The following is a 16,441-nucleotide window of genomic DNA, read 5'->3' as shown; positions in this document are numbered from 1 at the left end:
GAAAGATGGTAATTAAAATAATAAGTGAAGTACTTAACATGGTTTTATGGAACATGGTGGCTGCTCAGTAAATAGCCAGAATTGGTAAGTCATTTAAAGGTCTGCATCTCGAGATGCCTGGGTGGCTCAGTGGTTGAGTGTCTGCCTTCAGCTCAGGATGTGATCCCGGGTCCATGGATCAAGTCCCGCATTGGGTTCCCAATGGGGGAGCCTGCTTCTTCCTCTGCCTATGTCTCTGCCTCTCTCTCTGTCTCTTTCATGAATAAATAAATAAAATCTTTTAAAAAATAAAGGTCTGCATCTCTTACTTTTCAGCTTGACCATCTCTGCAGAGTGCCCAATGCAACTTGAGGACTTCCCGATGGATGCCCATGCTTGCCCTCTGAAATTTGGCAGCTGTAAGTTATTTTCACAAGTAAGAACCATGGATATACTTTTGGGGTTATTTCCACATTTATTCAGAATTTAGGTTCCATATGTGAAATGGATAGCAGTCTACTTGAGAAGACTCCAATGCTGTGGATTTCTTATACATTTGTCCTCACAGACTAGTTTCCTTATCTGTGACTGAGAGAATATGAGTAGAGGCATAAACCATCTAGAATTTGATCCTGGTGAAGTGTTTCCAGACCTTCACCTGACACTTCTTTCTTGTTTTCAATTCTCAGACTGCAGGTTGCCTTCTCCAAGGTGCCAATCTTCAAGACCCAGTTTCTAGTACCCAGCCAGTATCTTTTTTTATTGCATTATAGTCATTGCTGTCTTAACTCACTTCTTCTAAATGTTCCATGAGAGCAATGACATTATCATATTCACCCTCACTACTGACCCTGTACACATATTGGGAAACATGAACATCTCTCTGATTCTAGTAGAAAGTCTTGAATTCTAGCCATCCCAGACAGTGGAGTGAGGACACTGGCCCCAAAGTATGCCTACAGCCTCATTCTCACTTCTGAGATATTGGGAGGCAGGGTTAGAACCAAACTGTTCCATTCTTTCTTTATGCTATCATTTGTGCTTATTTATGCTATGTGAAGTTTTCATTTTTGAAAGCAGAAGAATGTGCTCTTTGAGACTGAGCAGCAGACTTGTATTAATGTACTACATTTTTTATAATCGATAAACCAATATTGTTAAATTATTATTAATCAAGGTTCATAGTTTATCTTAGGGTTGACTCTTGTGTTGTATATTCTATAGGTTTTGATTAGTGTATACACCATTATATTATCATGCAAAGCTGTTTCATTGCCCTTAGAATCCTTTGTACTCCACTGATTCACCCTCCCTTCCCTCAGTCCCTAATAACTACTGATCTTTTGACTGTATCCATAGATTTCCTTGTCCGGAATGTCATATTTGGGATATAGGATTTGGGATCCTATAGTATGCAGCTTTGTCAGATTTCTACTTTTACTGCTTTAACTTACCTTAAATGTGCTCAGAACACTTATATTAGCAGACAGTTGGACTAAATCATCTAACACAAAGCCTATTTTATAATAAAGTATTGAATATCTCATGCAGTTTATTGAATACTGTATAAAAATTAAAAATGGAGTGATTGCATGGGCATAGAATGGTTGCAAATGTGTCAGTTGTTTACCCTCGTAATCACCTGGTTGATTGGGAGCTGTGGGTCACTGCTACAGCCCAGAACCACATATTGCTAGCTTGGGAAAAGATCACAACTCAAAATTTGAAGTACAGTTGCTACTAAGTGCATATTGTTTTTGTACCACCATGATGAAAAATCTTTAGTCAAACCATCTTAAATTGGGAACTGTGTATATTTTTATATAGCTTTTTTAGTTGTTGCTGTAGTTGTTTACATACAGTTGACCCTTGAACAACATGACAGAGGCACCAACTTCCCATACAGTTGAAAATCCATGTATAACTTTTGATTCTCCAAAACTTAATTACTAATAGCCTACTGTTGACTGAAAACCTTACCTATAACCTAAACAGTCAAATTACACATATTTTATACGTTCTAGGTATTATATACTGTATTCTTACAATAAAGTAAGCCAGGGAAAAGAAAATGTTACTATGCAAATCATAAAGAAGAGAAAATGCATTCATGGTATTGTATTTGACTTACCAAAAAAAATTCATGTATTAGTGGACCTGTTTGTTCATACCCATGTTGTTAAGGGTTAACTGTATACATAACTTATCACAATTTACTAGTGTCTTCATTTTACCAGACCAACTGAAAAACAAAAACCTTACCTCACTTTAAATATGCTTATCTTCCCATAATTATAATACAGTTGTCTTAAAGATGTTTTTTGTACAGTTAGAAACATATCAGAGTGTTGTCTTTATTTGAACCATCAAACTTAGTTCTACAAACTCAAAACAAGAAAGAAATCTGTTATATTTATCCATATTTTTACTTACTGTCTTCTTTTTAAATTCTTAATGCTCCAAGATATTTTATAATAAAGTAATAAAAATAATAATGTGATAACATATTTTATAATAAAGCTTATCTTATAACTGCTTAGAAAACTTCCTTTAGCCATTTTTTAGGATAGACTACTGGCAATAAATTATCTTTGTTTTCCTTTATCTGAAAATGTTTTGATTTTTCCCTTCCTTCCTGATAGATATTTTCACCAGATATAATATTCTGTCCTGATAGTTCTTTGGCACTTGAAAAATGTGCTACTTTATTCATGCTTCCTTGTTTTCTGATGAGAAATCTGATGCCATTCAAATAATCTTTCCCTTATAGGTAAGATGTCATTTTTTTCTTTGGCTTTTTTTTTTCTTTGTCTTTAGTTTTCAGAAGTTTATTATTTGTATTGGTGTAGATTTCTTTGAGTTTATCCCGCATGGGCCTTGCTAATAAGCTTCTTGAATCTATAGATTTTTGCCAAATTTAGAAGTTTGAGCAATTATTTCTTTGAATACATTTTCTCCCTCATGTTCTTTCTCTTCTCTTTTCCTGATTCCAATGTCATGAATATTAGATCTTTTTTTATATTCCCATAAGTTCTGAAGCTCTTTTCATTTTCTCCTGTTTTTTCCATTTTTCGTATTATTTAATTTCTGTTGTTTTATCTTTGAACTTACTGATTCTTTCCTTTTTCCCCTCCATCCTGCTTATGAACTCATGTATTGAGCTTTGTATTATGGTTATTGTATTTTTCAATTCTGTGAAGGTTAATTTACGTGTCGTCTTGACTGGGCCATGGCATGCCCAGATATTTGGTAAAATGTTCTTCTAGGAGATGTCTGTTAGGATACTTTTGGATAAGATTAACATTTAAATTAATAGACTGTGGCAAGCAGATTGCCTTTTCTAATGTGGGTGGGTCTCATTCAGTTAGTTGAAGTCCTGAACAAAACAAAAAGTTGACCTTCCTATGATAAGAGGAAACTCCTCTTGCCTGACTGCCTTGGCCAGGACCATTGGTCTTTTCCTGCCTTTGACTCAAACTGAAACATCAGCTCTTGGGTCTCTGGCCAGCCAGTTCTCAGACTGGAACTCACCATCAGCTTTTCCCGGGTTTCCAGCTTTCTGATTGAAGGACTTCTCAGCATCCATTTTCACATGAGCCAATTCCTCATAATAATTTTTTTAAAAGATTTTATTTATTTATTCATGAGAGACACACAGAGAGAGAGAGAGGCAGAGACACAGGCAGGGGGAGAAGCAGGCTCCACGTAGGAAACCCAATATGGGACTCGAACCTGGGTCTCCAGGATCAAGCCCTGGACTGAAGGTGGCACTAAACCGCTGAGCCACCTGAGCTGCCCTCCCTCCCTCCCTCTCTCTCTCTCTCTCTCTCTCTCTCTATATATATATATATATATATATATATATATATATATATATATATATATATTTAAGCGTATCTATCTATGTTCTATTGATTCTATTTCTCTGAAGACTAACACATATACTGGTTCTGAGAAGTGGGTGCTGCTGTAACAAATACTTAAAAGTGTGGATGTTTCCTAAAAAAATTAAGTATGTAAGTGCCCTTAGAACTGGATAATGGGTAAAGACTGGAGAGAATTGTGGTGCATGATAGAAAAAGGAAATATTGCTGTCAAGGGACTTGGTGATTGTGGTAAGAGCTCAGAAGGAAAAAAGGAGATCTGGAGAGAAAGCTTTAATTTTCCCAGAGAATCCACAAATAATCATGAACAGAATTCTGATAGATATATGGTGTGAAAGGTCTTCTGGTGAGGTCTCAGCAGAAATGAAGGACAAGATATAAGAAACTGGAGGAAAGGCAATCCTTGTTTATAAATTGAGTGAATTGTGTTCAAAACAATTGGTTAAATTGTGTTCCAGTGTTTTGTGAATGGTAGAACTTGTAAGCAATGAAATCAGATATTTTGTTGAGATGTCTAAGCAAAGTGTTGAGTTCCTCATAACTGCTTCTAGTAAAATATGAGAAGTAAGAAAGAGATGAATGAGAGAAAGAACTATTAAGCAAAAAGGAACTAGAACTTAAATATTTAGAAAATCTTTAGCCTGCCCTATTGTGAAAAATGAGGAAGCTTATTATGGAGAGAACACCAAGGGTGTGAATGGACAATGACTTCGTAAAATTAACACTCATTATGTTGATCAGCCATTTAAACAGAAACTAGGAAAAATGACTACTAAGGCAATTCAGAGATCATAAGGGCTGCCAGTACCATTATAGGCCTCAGAATCAAAGAGCAGAACTGCCAGCCCAGCAGAGTTGTGTGGGCAGGGTCCTTACAGACAGCCTTGGCAGCAGCACCCCACAGAGCAATTGGGGTGATGCTGCCATCCCACTGGGCCTGGAGGACAAAGCATTGAATCAAAGAGGAAGATTCTCAGGCCTTAAGAACGTGCCTTGCTAGATTTGGGACTTGCTTGAGACTCATCACCCCTGCCCTTCTGATTTCTCTTTTGGAATTGGAATGTCTGCCCTCTGTCTATCCCGCTATTGTATTTTGAAAGCACATAATTTGTTTGGTTTCACAAGTTAACAGCTGAAGAAGAATTTTACCTTAGGATGAATGGAGTCTCACCCATATCTGATTTAGATGATATTTAGATGAGACTTTGTACTTTAGATGTTGGAATTGATGCTGAAATGAATTAATATTTTGGTGCTATTGGAGTGGAATGGCAATATTTTGCATTCAAGAAGGACATGAATTTGATATGCTATTTTGATAGCTCTAGACTATCTTTTGGTTCTTCAAGCTAGTGAGACCAAGGGATGTATCTAAGCTTAAGTCATCTCACAGCTCTGACTCAAAGCTTTTTAAGTAAAAAGGCATTCCCTTCTTCCAAGTGGTAACTCGCTCCAGTTTCTTTCTCTATTTGTTCACTCTCCAGGGCCTTCAGGGAGTTCTTCTTTACATGGTGTCCAGGGTTAGTAGTTGTTACCTGATAACAACTGCCACTAGCAGGGGAAGTTTTTTGACTCCAGGGGTTTTGTATCATTTCTATCATTTCAAAGAGATTTTTGGAATTAGGAGAGGTGACTGTGGGTGAGGAGCCCAAAGTTTAAGTTGGATGGAAATAATTTTTTTTCAAACTATGAAACTTAAATGCCTGGGAAAATTAAACATGTTTATTTGGCAGAAGCAGTATAATGAAAAGGGACTTTCTACAGGATTTATTTAAGTCATTTATTGCCTTGGGATGGCTTGCACATCAGTACTCAAGGCAAAACCTTCAGAAGATCTGTATGACATCTTATTTGGGAATCACTGATTGATGTCCTTGAAGGGAAATGAATTGTTCTTGTCCCCAAGAGGGAAATGAGTTGTATGACTTAAAATTATACCCCTCTTTGCATTTGAAAATTATGCTCTTGGTTAAAGGCAAAACACTAAAAGTGAAATTATCACTTTTTTCATCATTAGTTAAATAAGTTCAAGTTAATGTGATACTAAGGTATAACAATGGTGTGCAGGACAGGCAGTACAAAAGCAATTCTGGTAAACGAAAACATGTAACCCTCTAAATCCTTTGCTAAATTATCTCATATTCAACAGCCAACCAACTGCAGTTAAGTCATTCAGAGATAAAATACACATCTGATAGGATTTCATCATCACTTCTACAATCATACCAAATAAGAGGAATTAGTGTGTGTGTGCACGCGTGTATTTTTTTAATTCAGTAGAAAGCCCAAAACTAATATAAACATTTCTTGAAATCAGTAGAGTTTTTAAACTCTCATGCCAAATTTCTTTTTTATCTGCTTGGTATTTGAAAATTGGTTTTAGATGTTGATTGCTTATTTTTATCTGCCATTAATATCATTACTATAAGATACAAAGCAATTAGGGTTTTCTTCATACATTTATTATAATTTTAAGAGAAGAATTAGTATTTAGTTTTTCTTACTTGTCTTTCATCTTTTTGATTCACTAAAAGTAGCTGTTTGGCCAAGTAGTTCACTTATACCATGGGCATCTGAGCATGGTGCAGAGGCTAAATGTGATAGTATAATGAGTTTCAAATTACCCAATCCAACATCTCTCTGCTCTTAGGAGACAAAAGAATGCAAATAGGTGTCATTATTCTAATGAGCCACATGCTCTGGCTTCTCTAATACAGAACTGAATTAACAGACATTTCAGTTATTGCTATCTCTACTCTCAAGAATTCAAACAAATGTTTAAATTAGCCTTAGTTTACAGAGGAATATCTCCTAGTCCATAAGGAAATTCTGTAAAGATAATGGCATGGCTTATATTTGGAAGCAAATGCTTAAATCAAGACTTTTTAGAAAAGAAAAAAAAATTTAATTTTTTTGTTCATTTTATTTATGGAATGATGCATTAAATAGTAGATTAAATCATGAGACTACATCTGGATTCATGAAAATATATGCTAAATTAGATACAGATGCCTCTTTGGTAAACATCCAGTGGAGAGAATTTCACAAAATCAGGGTAAATCTCACTGTAGGGAGCTATTAGTTCATTCAAACATGTGGAATTATGACACTATTAACAGCATTCATCATGCTCAGCCTGTAGCCACTCAGCATTAGTGTGAATCTGTGAGGTCTTAGAAACATGTTGCAGTCCTGTCTGTGTAGTGTCTGAGTTTAGATGCACTAATTAACCTTGATTATTATTATTTAACAGATACACTGGACGTGTTCTCCTTTCTGCTAGATGCAGTGAGAATCACAGAAGCATGAGTGGTGCTGTGACCCCAAAAAGTTGATGGATGCATTACATAATGAGGTTAAACACCACTGTACAGCTGAGAGCCAATTGGAATTCAGACAGGGAAACTCGTTAAGGGGATGATATTTTAAAATATCATCCTGGAATCTGGAAGAATTTGTGTAGAAGGCATAACAGAAATAAGAGCAAAGCAAAATGACTGGGGGTCAGTTAGTGGAGGTGATGAACACCTCTTTTGAGAAATGACAGGATGGCATTACAACTCAAATGTGAAAGTGTAAATAGGTGGTGGAGTGGGAGATGTATGTAGAGCAAGGGGAGAATGTGCTCCAGTGAGACCAAGAGCTAGGAATTTGCCCTGAAGCACTAGAAATGCTAAGAGTTGAGGGTAGGGTGGTGACCAGAAGTGACAAGTGGATATACAGGATGAAAGGGGGACATGAGTCAAAGATTGCATTACGATTTTAGGATTAGGTAATTTGGGAAATCTATTTTCCATGAGGAAATTGAAAGTAATTAGAAGGAACTACTGGTTTCAAGGTTTAAAAAAGCTGATTGGTTTACAAGATGGTGGGAAATTACTTGAAGGGATTTCCTCCTAATATTACCTCTAGCCTTTTGCCCTGTGCCTCACTCATTTCCATGAGGGAAGGGCCTTTTCTGCTGGGTGGGTGACAGCACTTAGTCCTTCTTGCCTGATTTGTTCTCATATAAGTCCATGAACATGGAGAGCGCAGTTTTTTGACTCTCTCTGTCAGACCAGTCAAGGCAGTGACTACATAATTTTACATACTGGACCTTGGAGTGGTTATGCGCCATTTGACTAGCAAATCTCAACCTTCCACTGTAATTTCTTGGTGACAAGGCAGAAATGTTATCTGTTCCTCTCCATTTGTAAATAGCTGCCCTTATGTCTCCATTGATTCTAGGAAGAAAGAGGCATGGCAAAGCCCCTCTGATCTGACTTTTAACTGATGATTTGAAAGCAGGGATATTGGGTATCCAGTAGGCTGCTAGAAATGATCTATCTACATACATTTATGTCTTATGAAGTTTGTAATCTAGATTATGCAATTGGTAGATCAGGTGTTGACTTGGATATTAGCTCAGAATACTGAGGTTCAGGAAGGCTGAGGACCCAGCAGAATATCATAGAGGGGTTAGGCAGTGAGATCTTCTGAGGCAGTTATTCTGCTCATGCCCAGCTTCTGTTTCGGGGGGGAAGGAAAGGCTGAGGACATGGCTGTCAGGGAACTTAAATTCTGTATGTTTTCAGATTACCAAAATTTTGCTTTTGGGGGTGTATCATAATCTACATTTCTTCTAACATCATAGGCAATGAATACACAAAGCAAACCAGATTTCCTCCCTGGTTATTGGCAGTTCCTGGGTTCCCAGGTACCCATGCAGCCTAGCAGATAAGGCTAACCTATGGTCTCCACACATTGTATTTGCTTTTGACTTACAGAAAGTGAATTCAGGTGGAAAGATCTCTTCATATGACTGCATCTGACACACACCAAGAATCCTTCCCAATATATGGGTAATATTTGCTATATATGGATAAATATTATGCTAATATTTATTAAGTACCTACTGTATGTCAGGCATAGGCTAAATACTTGACATTGATGAATATACTTTGTCCTCACAGTGCCCGTAGGAGATGGGGAAATAGAGGCTCACCACAGTGATACTGGTTGTAAGTCCAGAGTCATGTTGCCATATTTCTCCCATATGTGGGCAAACACTCATTGCTTTGAAAAGGTCTTGTAAATAAGGGTTAATAGTGACATGGCCGCTTCCTAATCAAGGTTTGCAAAGCTAGACCTAGAGAAACAGAAAGTGTCAACTCAGGAGAAAGAGACACTCAGAAAACTGAGATGAATTCCCAAGTTAGGTAAGAGTAAAAACATTTCAAACCTTCCTGCCTTGCTCTGCTGATACATGGTCGACAGGAGGCGAGCATTATATTTCTGGAGCTCTAAATCATGACAAATGATAGCACAACAAACCTGACTGCCCCATTTACTGTTGTGCCTGGCTAAGAGATTAAATGCCACACAGCTGACACAAAGAGAAGAATTTAGTGCTGCTAAATACCCAAGATGAAATGCACAGGAGTGATCATTTATTCTACTCTTAATTTGATGAAGAGAACAGTACTCACCAGTGCTGAACTGACATACCAGAGCCCATGCTGCCTCTTATTGTTTTTATTAATAATGCTATTAACATTATCAGTATCAGTGGGCCACATAATACTTGATAACAGTTTGAAAAGTAAGACGATATAAATTATTAGTATGCATTGACTCTCATATATCACTTTGTGATTTCAAGTAACTTTTATCCAGTTACAACCATTATTTATTGGGTCCTTATTATAAGATAACTATTATCCACATGCACACACATTCACCAACAATGGAGAAAGAGGCTTGTGTGTCCAGCAAATCTGTAGGTATCAGAGCCAGCCTTGTTCCCAGCCAGCGATCCCTGCAGCACAGCCATGCTTCCCTGGTCATATAGCCTCAGAGCACAAGGAGAGCCATCTGTAACTACATGCCATCTCCAGTCTCCCCATAGAAAGTGATGTACAGCACTGCAGTCAGGAGAGCAGATGGGGTTGTGTCTGTGTGTTCCATAGTCCTGTCCTCGTCTCCAGGCCATCTCAGTACCTCCACCAGCCCAGAACTCCACTCTGTGTCCTCACTTCCTCACTTGCCTCCCTCTAGGCCACCAGAGAGTACACATGCCCCTAAGACCTCTACCACTTTCCAGAATGCTCCATGTGTCATAATGTCCTTTCTCTCCTGCCTCCCATATGCTCTTTGCTTCCTTTCCCTTCTTTCTTGACATTTGACACCAAGGAGACAGCTCCACAAAGAAAGCTTTGTTTCCTGTGTTCTGTACCCTTTTAGACACATCTGTGTTCCTAAATGTTCCAACTCTCAGAACTGACCCTGGTCACTCTAGCCTGTTGCCTTGAGGTTTGAGTTCCCTTATGAGCTTCAGGATTCGCATTTTCCAACATACTCATATTTCCCAAGGATTGTGGGGGACCCCTTCTCTTGACCAGATTTCAGACACACAGCTCCCCTGTGGATAGGGAAATGGAATGAGGAGGTATTAGTGGCACATCTGTAGCTCTCCTTACTGGAAATGTAGCTATGAGGAATGGGCAGGGGGCACAGCTTCACAGGGCAGGAGCTTTCCCCAATATGAGACAAGATGAACTGGGAATAAGATACAGGGCAGGTGTATAGGACAATAGAAAAGGAAGCTGCCTGAGTCAGTCTGCAGACAGTAAGAATCCAGGGAATCCATCTCATCACCATCCACTGTCTGCTTCACACTCATAGCCTTGTCCAGAATCCAGTGGGGTTCTCTGCTCAAGTCCATGTCTGAGTGCCACAGCTCTTTGATATTCAGGGTCCTATAGCATTTATACAGTAGGAAGGAATAGAAATCTCACCGTCTCAGCATATGCCTCGTGGTGCCTATGACCAGATATTTGGAAAGCAGCCTGCCAAAGTAGAGGGCATCATCAGCCTCCATGTACATCCTCAGCACCCAGAGCCACCCATCTCCCCAGGAGAGAAAGGAAATTACAACAGAGAGCACTTGTTTCAGGGCAGATCCAATCCCACATTTACTTTTATATTACCTAAAACTTGAAACTAGAAGGTCATGTTAATTAAAAAAAAAAAAAAAAAAGACAAGAATACCACTCAATATTTACCTGCAGTATGAGTTAAGGGTAGTATCCATAATATTTCATCAGTTGCTATAACAGAGTCTGTTTACTTCCATTTCATCATTAATATGCAGATGGATCTCAGAATGGCCTTTGCTCAGGGACAGGGTACATCGGTTATTGGAAAAAAGTATTAGGTATCACACATCTAGGGGGAGAAGATCTAGTAAAAGAGAATGATACAAGCTTATTGAAATATATTCTAATATAGAGGACTCTTTTGGGTTGGTCTCAGCCTATCAATAGTGATGCTGTCACTGAGGAATGTCTGGGCATAAATAAATAAATCTTTAAAAAAAAGTGGGGGGGGGGACACCTGGGTGGCTCAGAGGTTGAGCATCTGCCTTGGCAGCTCCGGGTGTGATCCTGGGATCTGGGATCAAGTCCCACATCAGGCTCCCTTCAAGGAGCCTGCTTCTCCCTCTGCCTGAGTCTCTGCCTCTCTCTCTGTGTCTCTCATGAATAAATTGATAAATCTTAAAAAAAATAAAAATAAAAAGGAATGTCTGGGCAGTTGCCTTGCCACATTACTCAAAGTGAGTCCCCACAGACATTTCTCTGAGCTGAGCCAGTGCTATAGTGGGATCAGCCCTTGTGGTTCCCATAATGATTGCAAGATGCACCTCCACAACAACCACTAGGAAACATTTGAAAAAACATTTGTTATTCTCAAGTCCTGGAAGGTATACAGCGTGCATTGGGCCACACAGCAAGTCACAGGTAGAGAGAGGGAAAGAGAGTGCAGAGTTAGGGCTCCTCCTTTATTGGGGTCTAGGTTAGGGTGACTAGGGTTTGAGAGTTTCACTCTTTGTCAAATTTAAAATAGAAGAGCAAAAATTAGGGCACAAGAAGGGAAAAGTGAGTGACTCAAGTGGCCAGCTATCTAGGTCACTCTAGGCTTTCTAAAAGGGGAACCTCATGGGTGGAGCGGCATGGCTCTTTATGTAGTTATATACCTGTGTTTAAGAAGTAAGTCAATCGGAGAAGGACAAACAGTGTATGTTCTCATTCATTTGGGGAATATAAATAATAGTGAAAGGGAATATAAGGGAAGGGAGAAGAAATGTGTGGGAAATATCAGAAAGGGAGACAGAACAAAAGACTCCTAACTCTGGGAAACGAACTAGGGGTGGTGGAAGGGGAGGAGGGCGGGGGGTGGGGGTGAATGGGTGACGGGCACTGAGGGGGACACTTGACGAGATGAGTACTGGGTGTTATTCTGTATGTTGGTAAATTGAACACCAATAAAAAATTAATTTATTAAAAAAAAAAGAGGGATGTCTTTGAAGGGAGTACCTCTCTACTCAAAGCGTAACATGAGGTGCTTATATTATAATCTAAAAATAATCTAAAAAGCTTATTATCAGACATTTTTCACTATGAAGACCTAAATACATGGAGAAACACATCATGTCCATAAAGAAAAAGATGCAATACCAAAAGATGTTATGTCTTCCCAATTGATAATATATAGATCCAGTTCAGTTCTAAAATAAATCTCATCAGAGTATTTTTAAGGAAGCCAATTCCAAAATGTATGTAGGTGAGCAGATGACCAAGAATAGCTAGGACTCCCTGAAGAAGAAATGAGGGGGAACCTTATGCTTCCAGCTACTGGTATCTTCTAAACCAGGACAGAAAAAGGGAACAGAGCAGAAGATCTGCAAAGAGAAAGCCTGTGCATGATGGAAACTCTGTGAGTGGGTGGGAGAGACAGCTTGATGATGGCAATGGCAACACAGAGAACCACATGGAGAAAATGCTGTTGGATACTTTTGTTTGGAAAATACATACAACTATAATCAACTCCTGGTAATTAAGGCCCTAAGGGTGAAGGATGACACATTAAAACTTTGATAATGCACGTGTAATGTAGTCTGATGTCAGAACAGGGAGGGTGGGCCTCTGAAATAAGATCCACAAGATAAAAAGATGGATAAACTTGACTAAAATTAATGTTTATCAAAAAAAAAAAAGAAACCATCAAGACAGTGAAATTGCCACAAATTTGAAGGTATATGTAACACATAGAGCAAAAAGAATCAGAATGTATAAAGGAAACATGAATCGAATAGGTAAAAACATGAACAAAGAAGACATAAGCAAAGCCACCCCCACCACACACACAAAACAAAAACAAAAAAAACCTTCCTCATTTAATAATGTCTGCCCAGAAAGTAAAACTACAAAGCAAACAGTGCAGTGGTTATCATAAAACTCAGAATACCACCTTGTAGGGAGGAGGTGAGCTTGAGTCATGCACAGAGGGTCTTGAAAATTCTGCTATTTTCCCCTGTAAGTTCAGTATTTCCAACATACATGCTGATTTCATTATTTTTAACTGTTATGGGTACTTTTTTTTTTTTGCACATAAATGAAGAATAAAGGAGATGTGCATTAGTGGAGAAATTTCCATACTTTTTAGTAGAACTCTTGATCATTCCAGAGACCATTCTTCTGGCTTCTCTGTTAAGATCTAAGCAGATAGTTTTGCTGGTTCAACCTAACAGAACACTGCTCCAAGGGCCCGTCCTGGTGGAGTTGCAGAGCATGCTGTCCTACTTTGGTAGACCTCCCCGGCCAGCAGCTCATCCCTTATCTCCTGATACATCTACATATTCCTCAGTTGAGAGTAAATGGTTCTTTTCCACCTGGAGTGAGGGTCCTCCTGTGTTTAAATAGCTGGCAGCAAAGCATACAGCTTTATTCGGAAGGTGTCAGAGTGGTTGGATGTGGCATCTGATGAGACTCATGGGCTTGATTATGGGGCAGGTGTGTTAGTTTACACTCAGGGGCCTCAAGAGACAACTGGAACAAACAGCCTATTAGTTCTTCAAAGCCTACTGCTCTTGCTGAGGTGGCTAGATCCTTCTCGGTCTGTGGCTGTTCCTGAGCCATCACCTGCAGCCTGTAACACAGGCCTCCCCGACAGTCCCTTCCCCATGCCCTCCCACTGCAGTGCCTGCTGCTCCTTTGGCTTTGCTGTTCTCCACTCGCCTTCTCAGACTCTAGACCCTGCAGCACCCTGGAAAGTCATGCTCCACCCCCTTCTCTCCTCCACTAGCACTCCTCAGGTGATCTCACCAGCCTGTGCTTCAGTTGACATATGTCTGCTGGTGATGGGAGAAGTCATGTCCTCACCCAGGACCATTCCCATGAGATAACTTGTATAGTCAGTCAACTGTCCACTCAGCATCCCCAACTCTGACACATTGACACCTGCAGTGCTGCTCTTTCACTGGAAGCTAGGTCCTTCCAGAATCTTTGCCACCCTCCTAAGTGCAAATAACCTGTCCAGATGCCCAGCCTAGCCACCTTGTTCCTCTCACAGCTCCAGGATTCCTTAGCAACTGGACATGTATTCCTAATTTTTCTTCTCTTAGCCACTGCTCACCACTATCATCTTCCACCTGGAGTATTTTAATATCACCCTAGGTGGTCTCCCATTCCTGCCTGGTTCTCACCTACATTCTATCCTCCCATCTTAGCCAGATGAATCCTTTTAAAGCATAAGTTAGAATATGTCATTTATTTGATTAACCCCTCACCCCTACCTCCATATCTTCTGACTAGCTCACAGCAAAAGTCAAAGGCCGTCATGTGGCCTTCAGGCACTATATCATCTATCTGGTCTTTTCCTCTGCCTTTTGCCCTCTTCTCTGTCCAGCTACATTGCCTGTCTGCGTGGCTTCTCCTCAGGCTTAAGACCTTTGTAGCACCCATGCTCTTCCTCCTGACAGCCATGTGGCCAGCTCCTGCACATTTCTCGGGTCTCCTAAGTTAGACCTTCCCCAACAATGCCATTTAAAATTGTGTCTCTTCCCTCTTCATAGCTTGTAGTTCTCCACAACATTAATTCACCTGTTACATATTATATGTGTATTTGTCTCCTTCCTCTGGGAGTCTTTGTTTGTTCTCCATTTATCTGTTCTAGTTTCCTATTGCTTCACGACAAACTTACCAGTTTAAAGCAATACATGTGTAACTAACCTTATTGTGGTAATCAATTACAATTTGTACATGTATCAAATCATTACATTGTACATCTTAAGCATACACAATGTTACATGTCAATTATATCTGGGTAAAGCTGGAAAAAAGACAAAAAGAAAACAATACCTTTCTCGTCTTACAGTTCTATAGGTCAGTATACAGTATGTATGCCTGATATCTCTGTGCTGGGTTCCATTAGCCAGAGGTATAGTGTTGGCAGGGCTGCATTACTTTCTGAGGGTTAATCTACTTCTGGCTTCATTCAGGTTGTTGGCAGGATTCAGTTCTGTATGGTTGTGGATTTGAAGTCCCTGTTTCCTGCTAGCTGTCACCTGAGGGGGGTGGGGGTTCATTCTCATCCTCCAGAAGCTGCTCACACTCCATGGCCCCTTCCTCCATCTTTCAAGTCAACAATGGTGGTAAAGCACTTTCTTCATGCTTCAAATCTCTCTAATCTGGGTCTCTGACTGGCTCTAGCCAGAAGAAGTTCTCTGTTTTTAAGGGCTCAAGTGATTATATTGGGTGTACTGGGATAATCCAGGATAATCTTCTGATTTAAAGGCCCATAGCCTTCTGATTTAAAGGCCCATAGCCTTGTCTGTACAGTGCTATTTGCCATATAAGGCAACATTCACAGGCATGACACTAGGGGGAAGAAGTCTTACCTACCATGCCACCCTCCTACCAGGGCAGCTTTGAACAACAGGGCAATATACAAATTGCAAGGTGGAACCCTTATCGGGTGCTGCTCTATGTGCTGTATGCATTAGGTTATTATGGAGCTTGTATCGTGATAGCAGGAATCCTAAGAAGTAGCTGCCATTACCACCCTGTTTTGCAGATGGAAGAACTGAAGTACAGAATATAAGTGACTTGCCCAAGACCACAGAGATGGGAAAGCCCCCAGAACTGTGATCTCAGCCCATGCAGTAGTGCACCCTACAGAGAAAATACGTGCTAGGAAGCACAAGGCACTGATTGCTGACCACTCAGATTTTTAGAAATGAGAAGGACCTGAACAGTGGTGGTGTCTGCCCTGTCTGCCCTGCACTGTCTGCAGTGGTTGGACTGCCATGTGCATCCTTCAGGTCCTTTAACTTTAACCTTCTAATCATCTCTCTTACTACTTTTAGAAACATCTTTGGTTGTGCCAGGCTGAAAATGATGCCATATTTATACCACCTCTCCCCCTGCCCTTTACAGATGCATATCCTAATTCCGAAGTTGTCTATGTCTGGACTAATGGCACCACTAAGTCAGTGGTGGTGGCAGAAGATGGCTCCAGGCTGAACCAGTACCACCTGATGGGGCAGACAGTGGGCACCGAGAACATCAGCACCAGCACAGGTGAGACCAAGTGCTTGCAGAGTGCCACACCCTGGAAGAGCTCGGTGCTCCTGTGGTATGTTGGGGGGTGTCCTTCAGGTGCATCTTAGTTTTACTTAGTAATCTGGGACACAGCTGTCATTGTGCAGTGCTGGCCACAAGGAGGCCTCCGGTTCAGGTCCCAGTTCCTGTAGCTGCACA

General features: G+C 40.1%; 1 protein-coding gene across 2 annotated transcripts in view; it reads left to right on the top strand.

Moving 5' to 3' along the window:
* The window catches only part of GABRA5 (gamma-aminobutyric acid type A receptor subunit alpha5), an 81,900-nt gene that overhangs the window by 55,023 nt on the left and 10,436 nt on the right, over nt 1-16,441 (top strand). For both annotated transcript variants that reach the window (XM_041752894.1, XM_041752893.1), the window contains 2 exons: nt 316-398; nt 16,118-16,261. In XM_041752894.1, coding sequence (XP_041608828.1) covers nt 316-398; nt 16,118-16,261 — 227 coding nt within the window. The remainder of the gene's footprint in view (nt 1-315; nt 399-16,117; nt 16,262-16,441) is intronic.

This window comes from Vulpes lagopus, chromosome 4 (assembly GCF_018345385.1).
Source record: "Vulpes lagopus strain Blue_001 chromosome 4, ASM1834538v1, whole genome shotgun sequence".
In the NCBI taxonomy this organism is placed as follows: domain Eukaryota; kingdom Metazoa; phylum Chordata; class Mammalia; order Carnivora; family Canidae; genus Vulpes; species Vulpes lagopus.
Note: the sequence above shows the minus strand (reverse complement) of the source record. Positions and strands in the feature narration are given on the sequence as shown.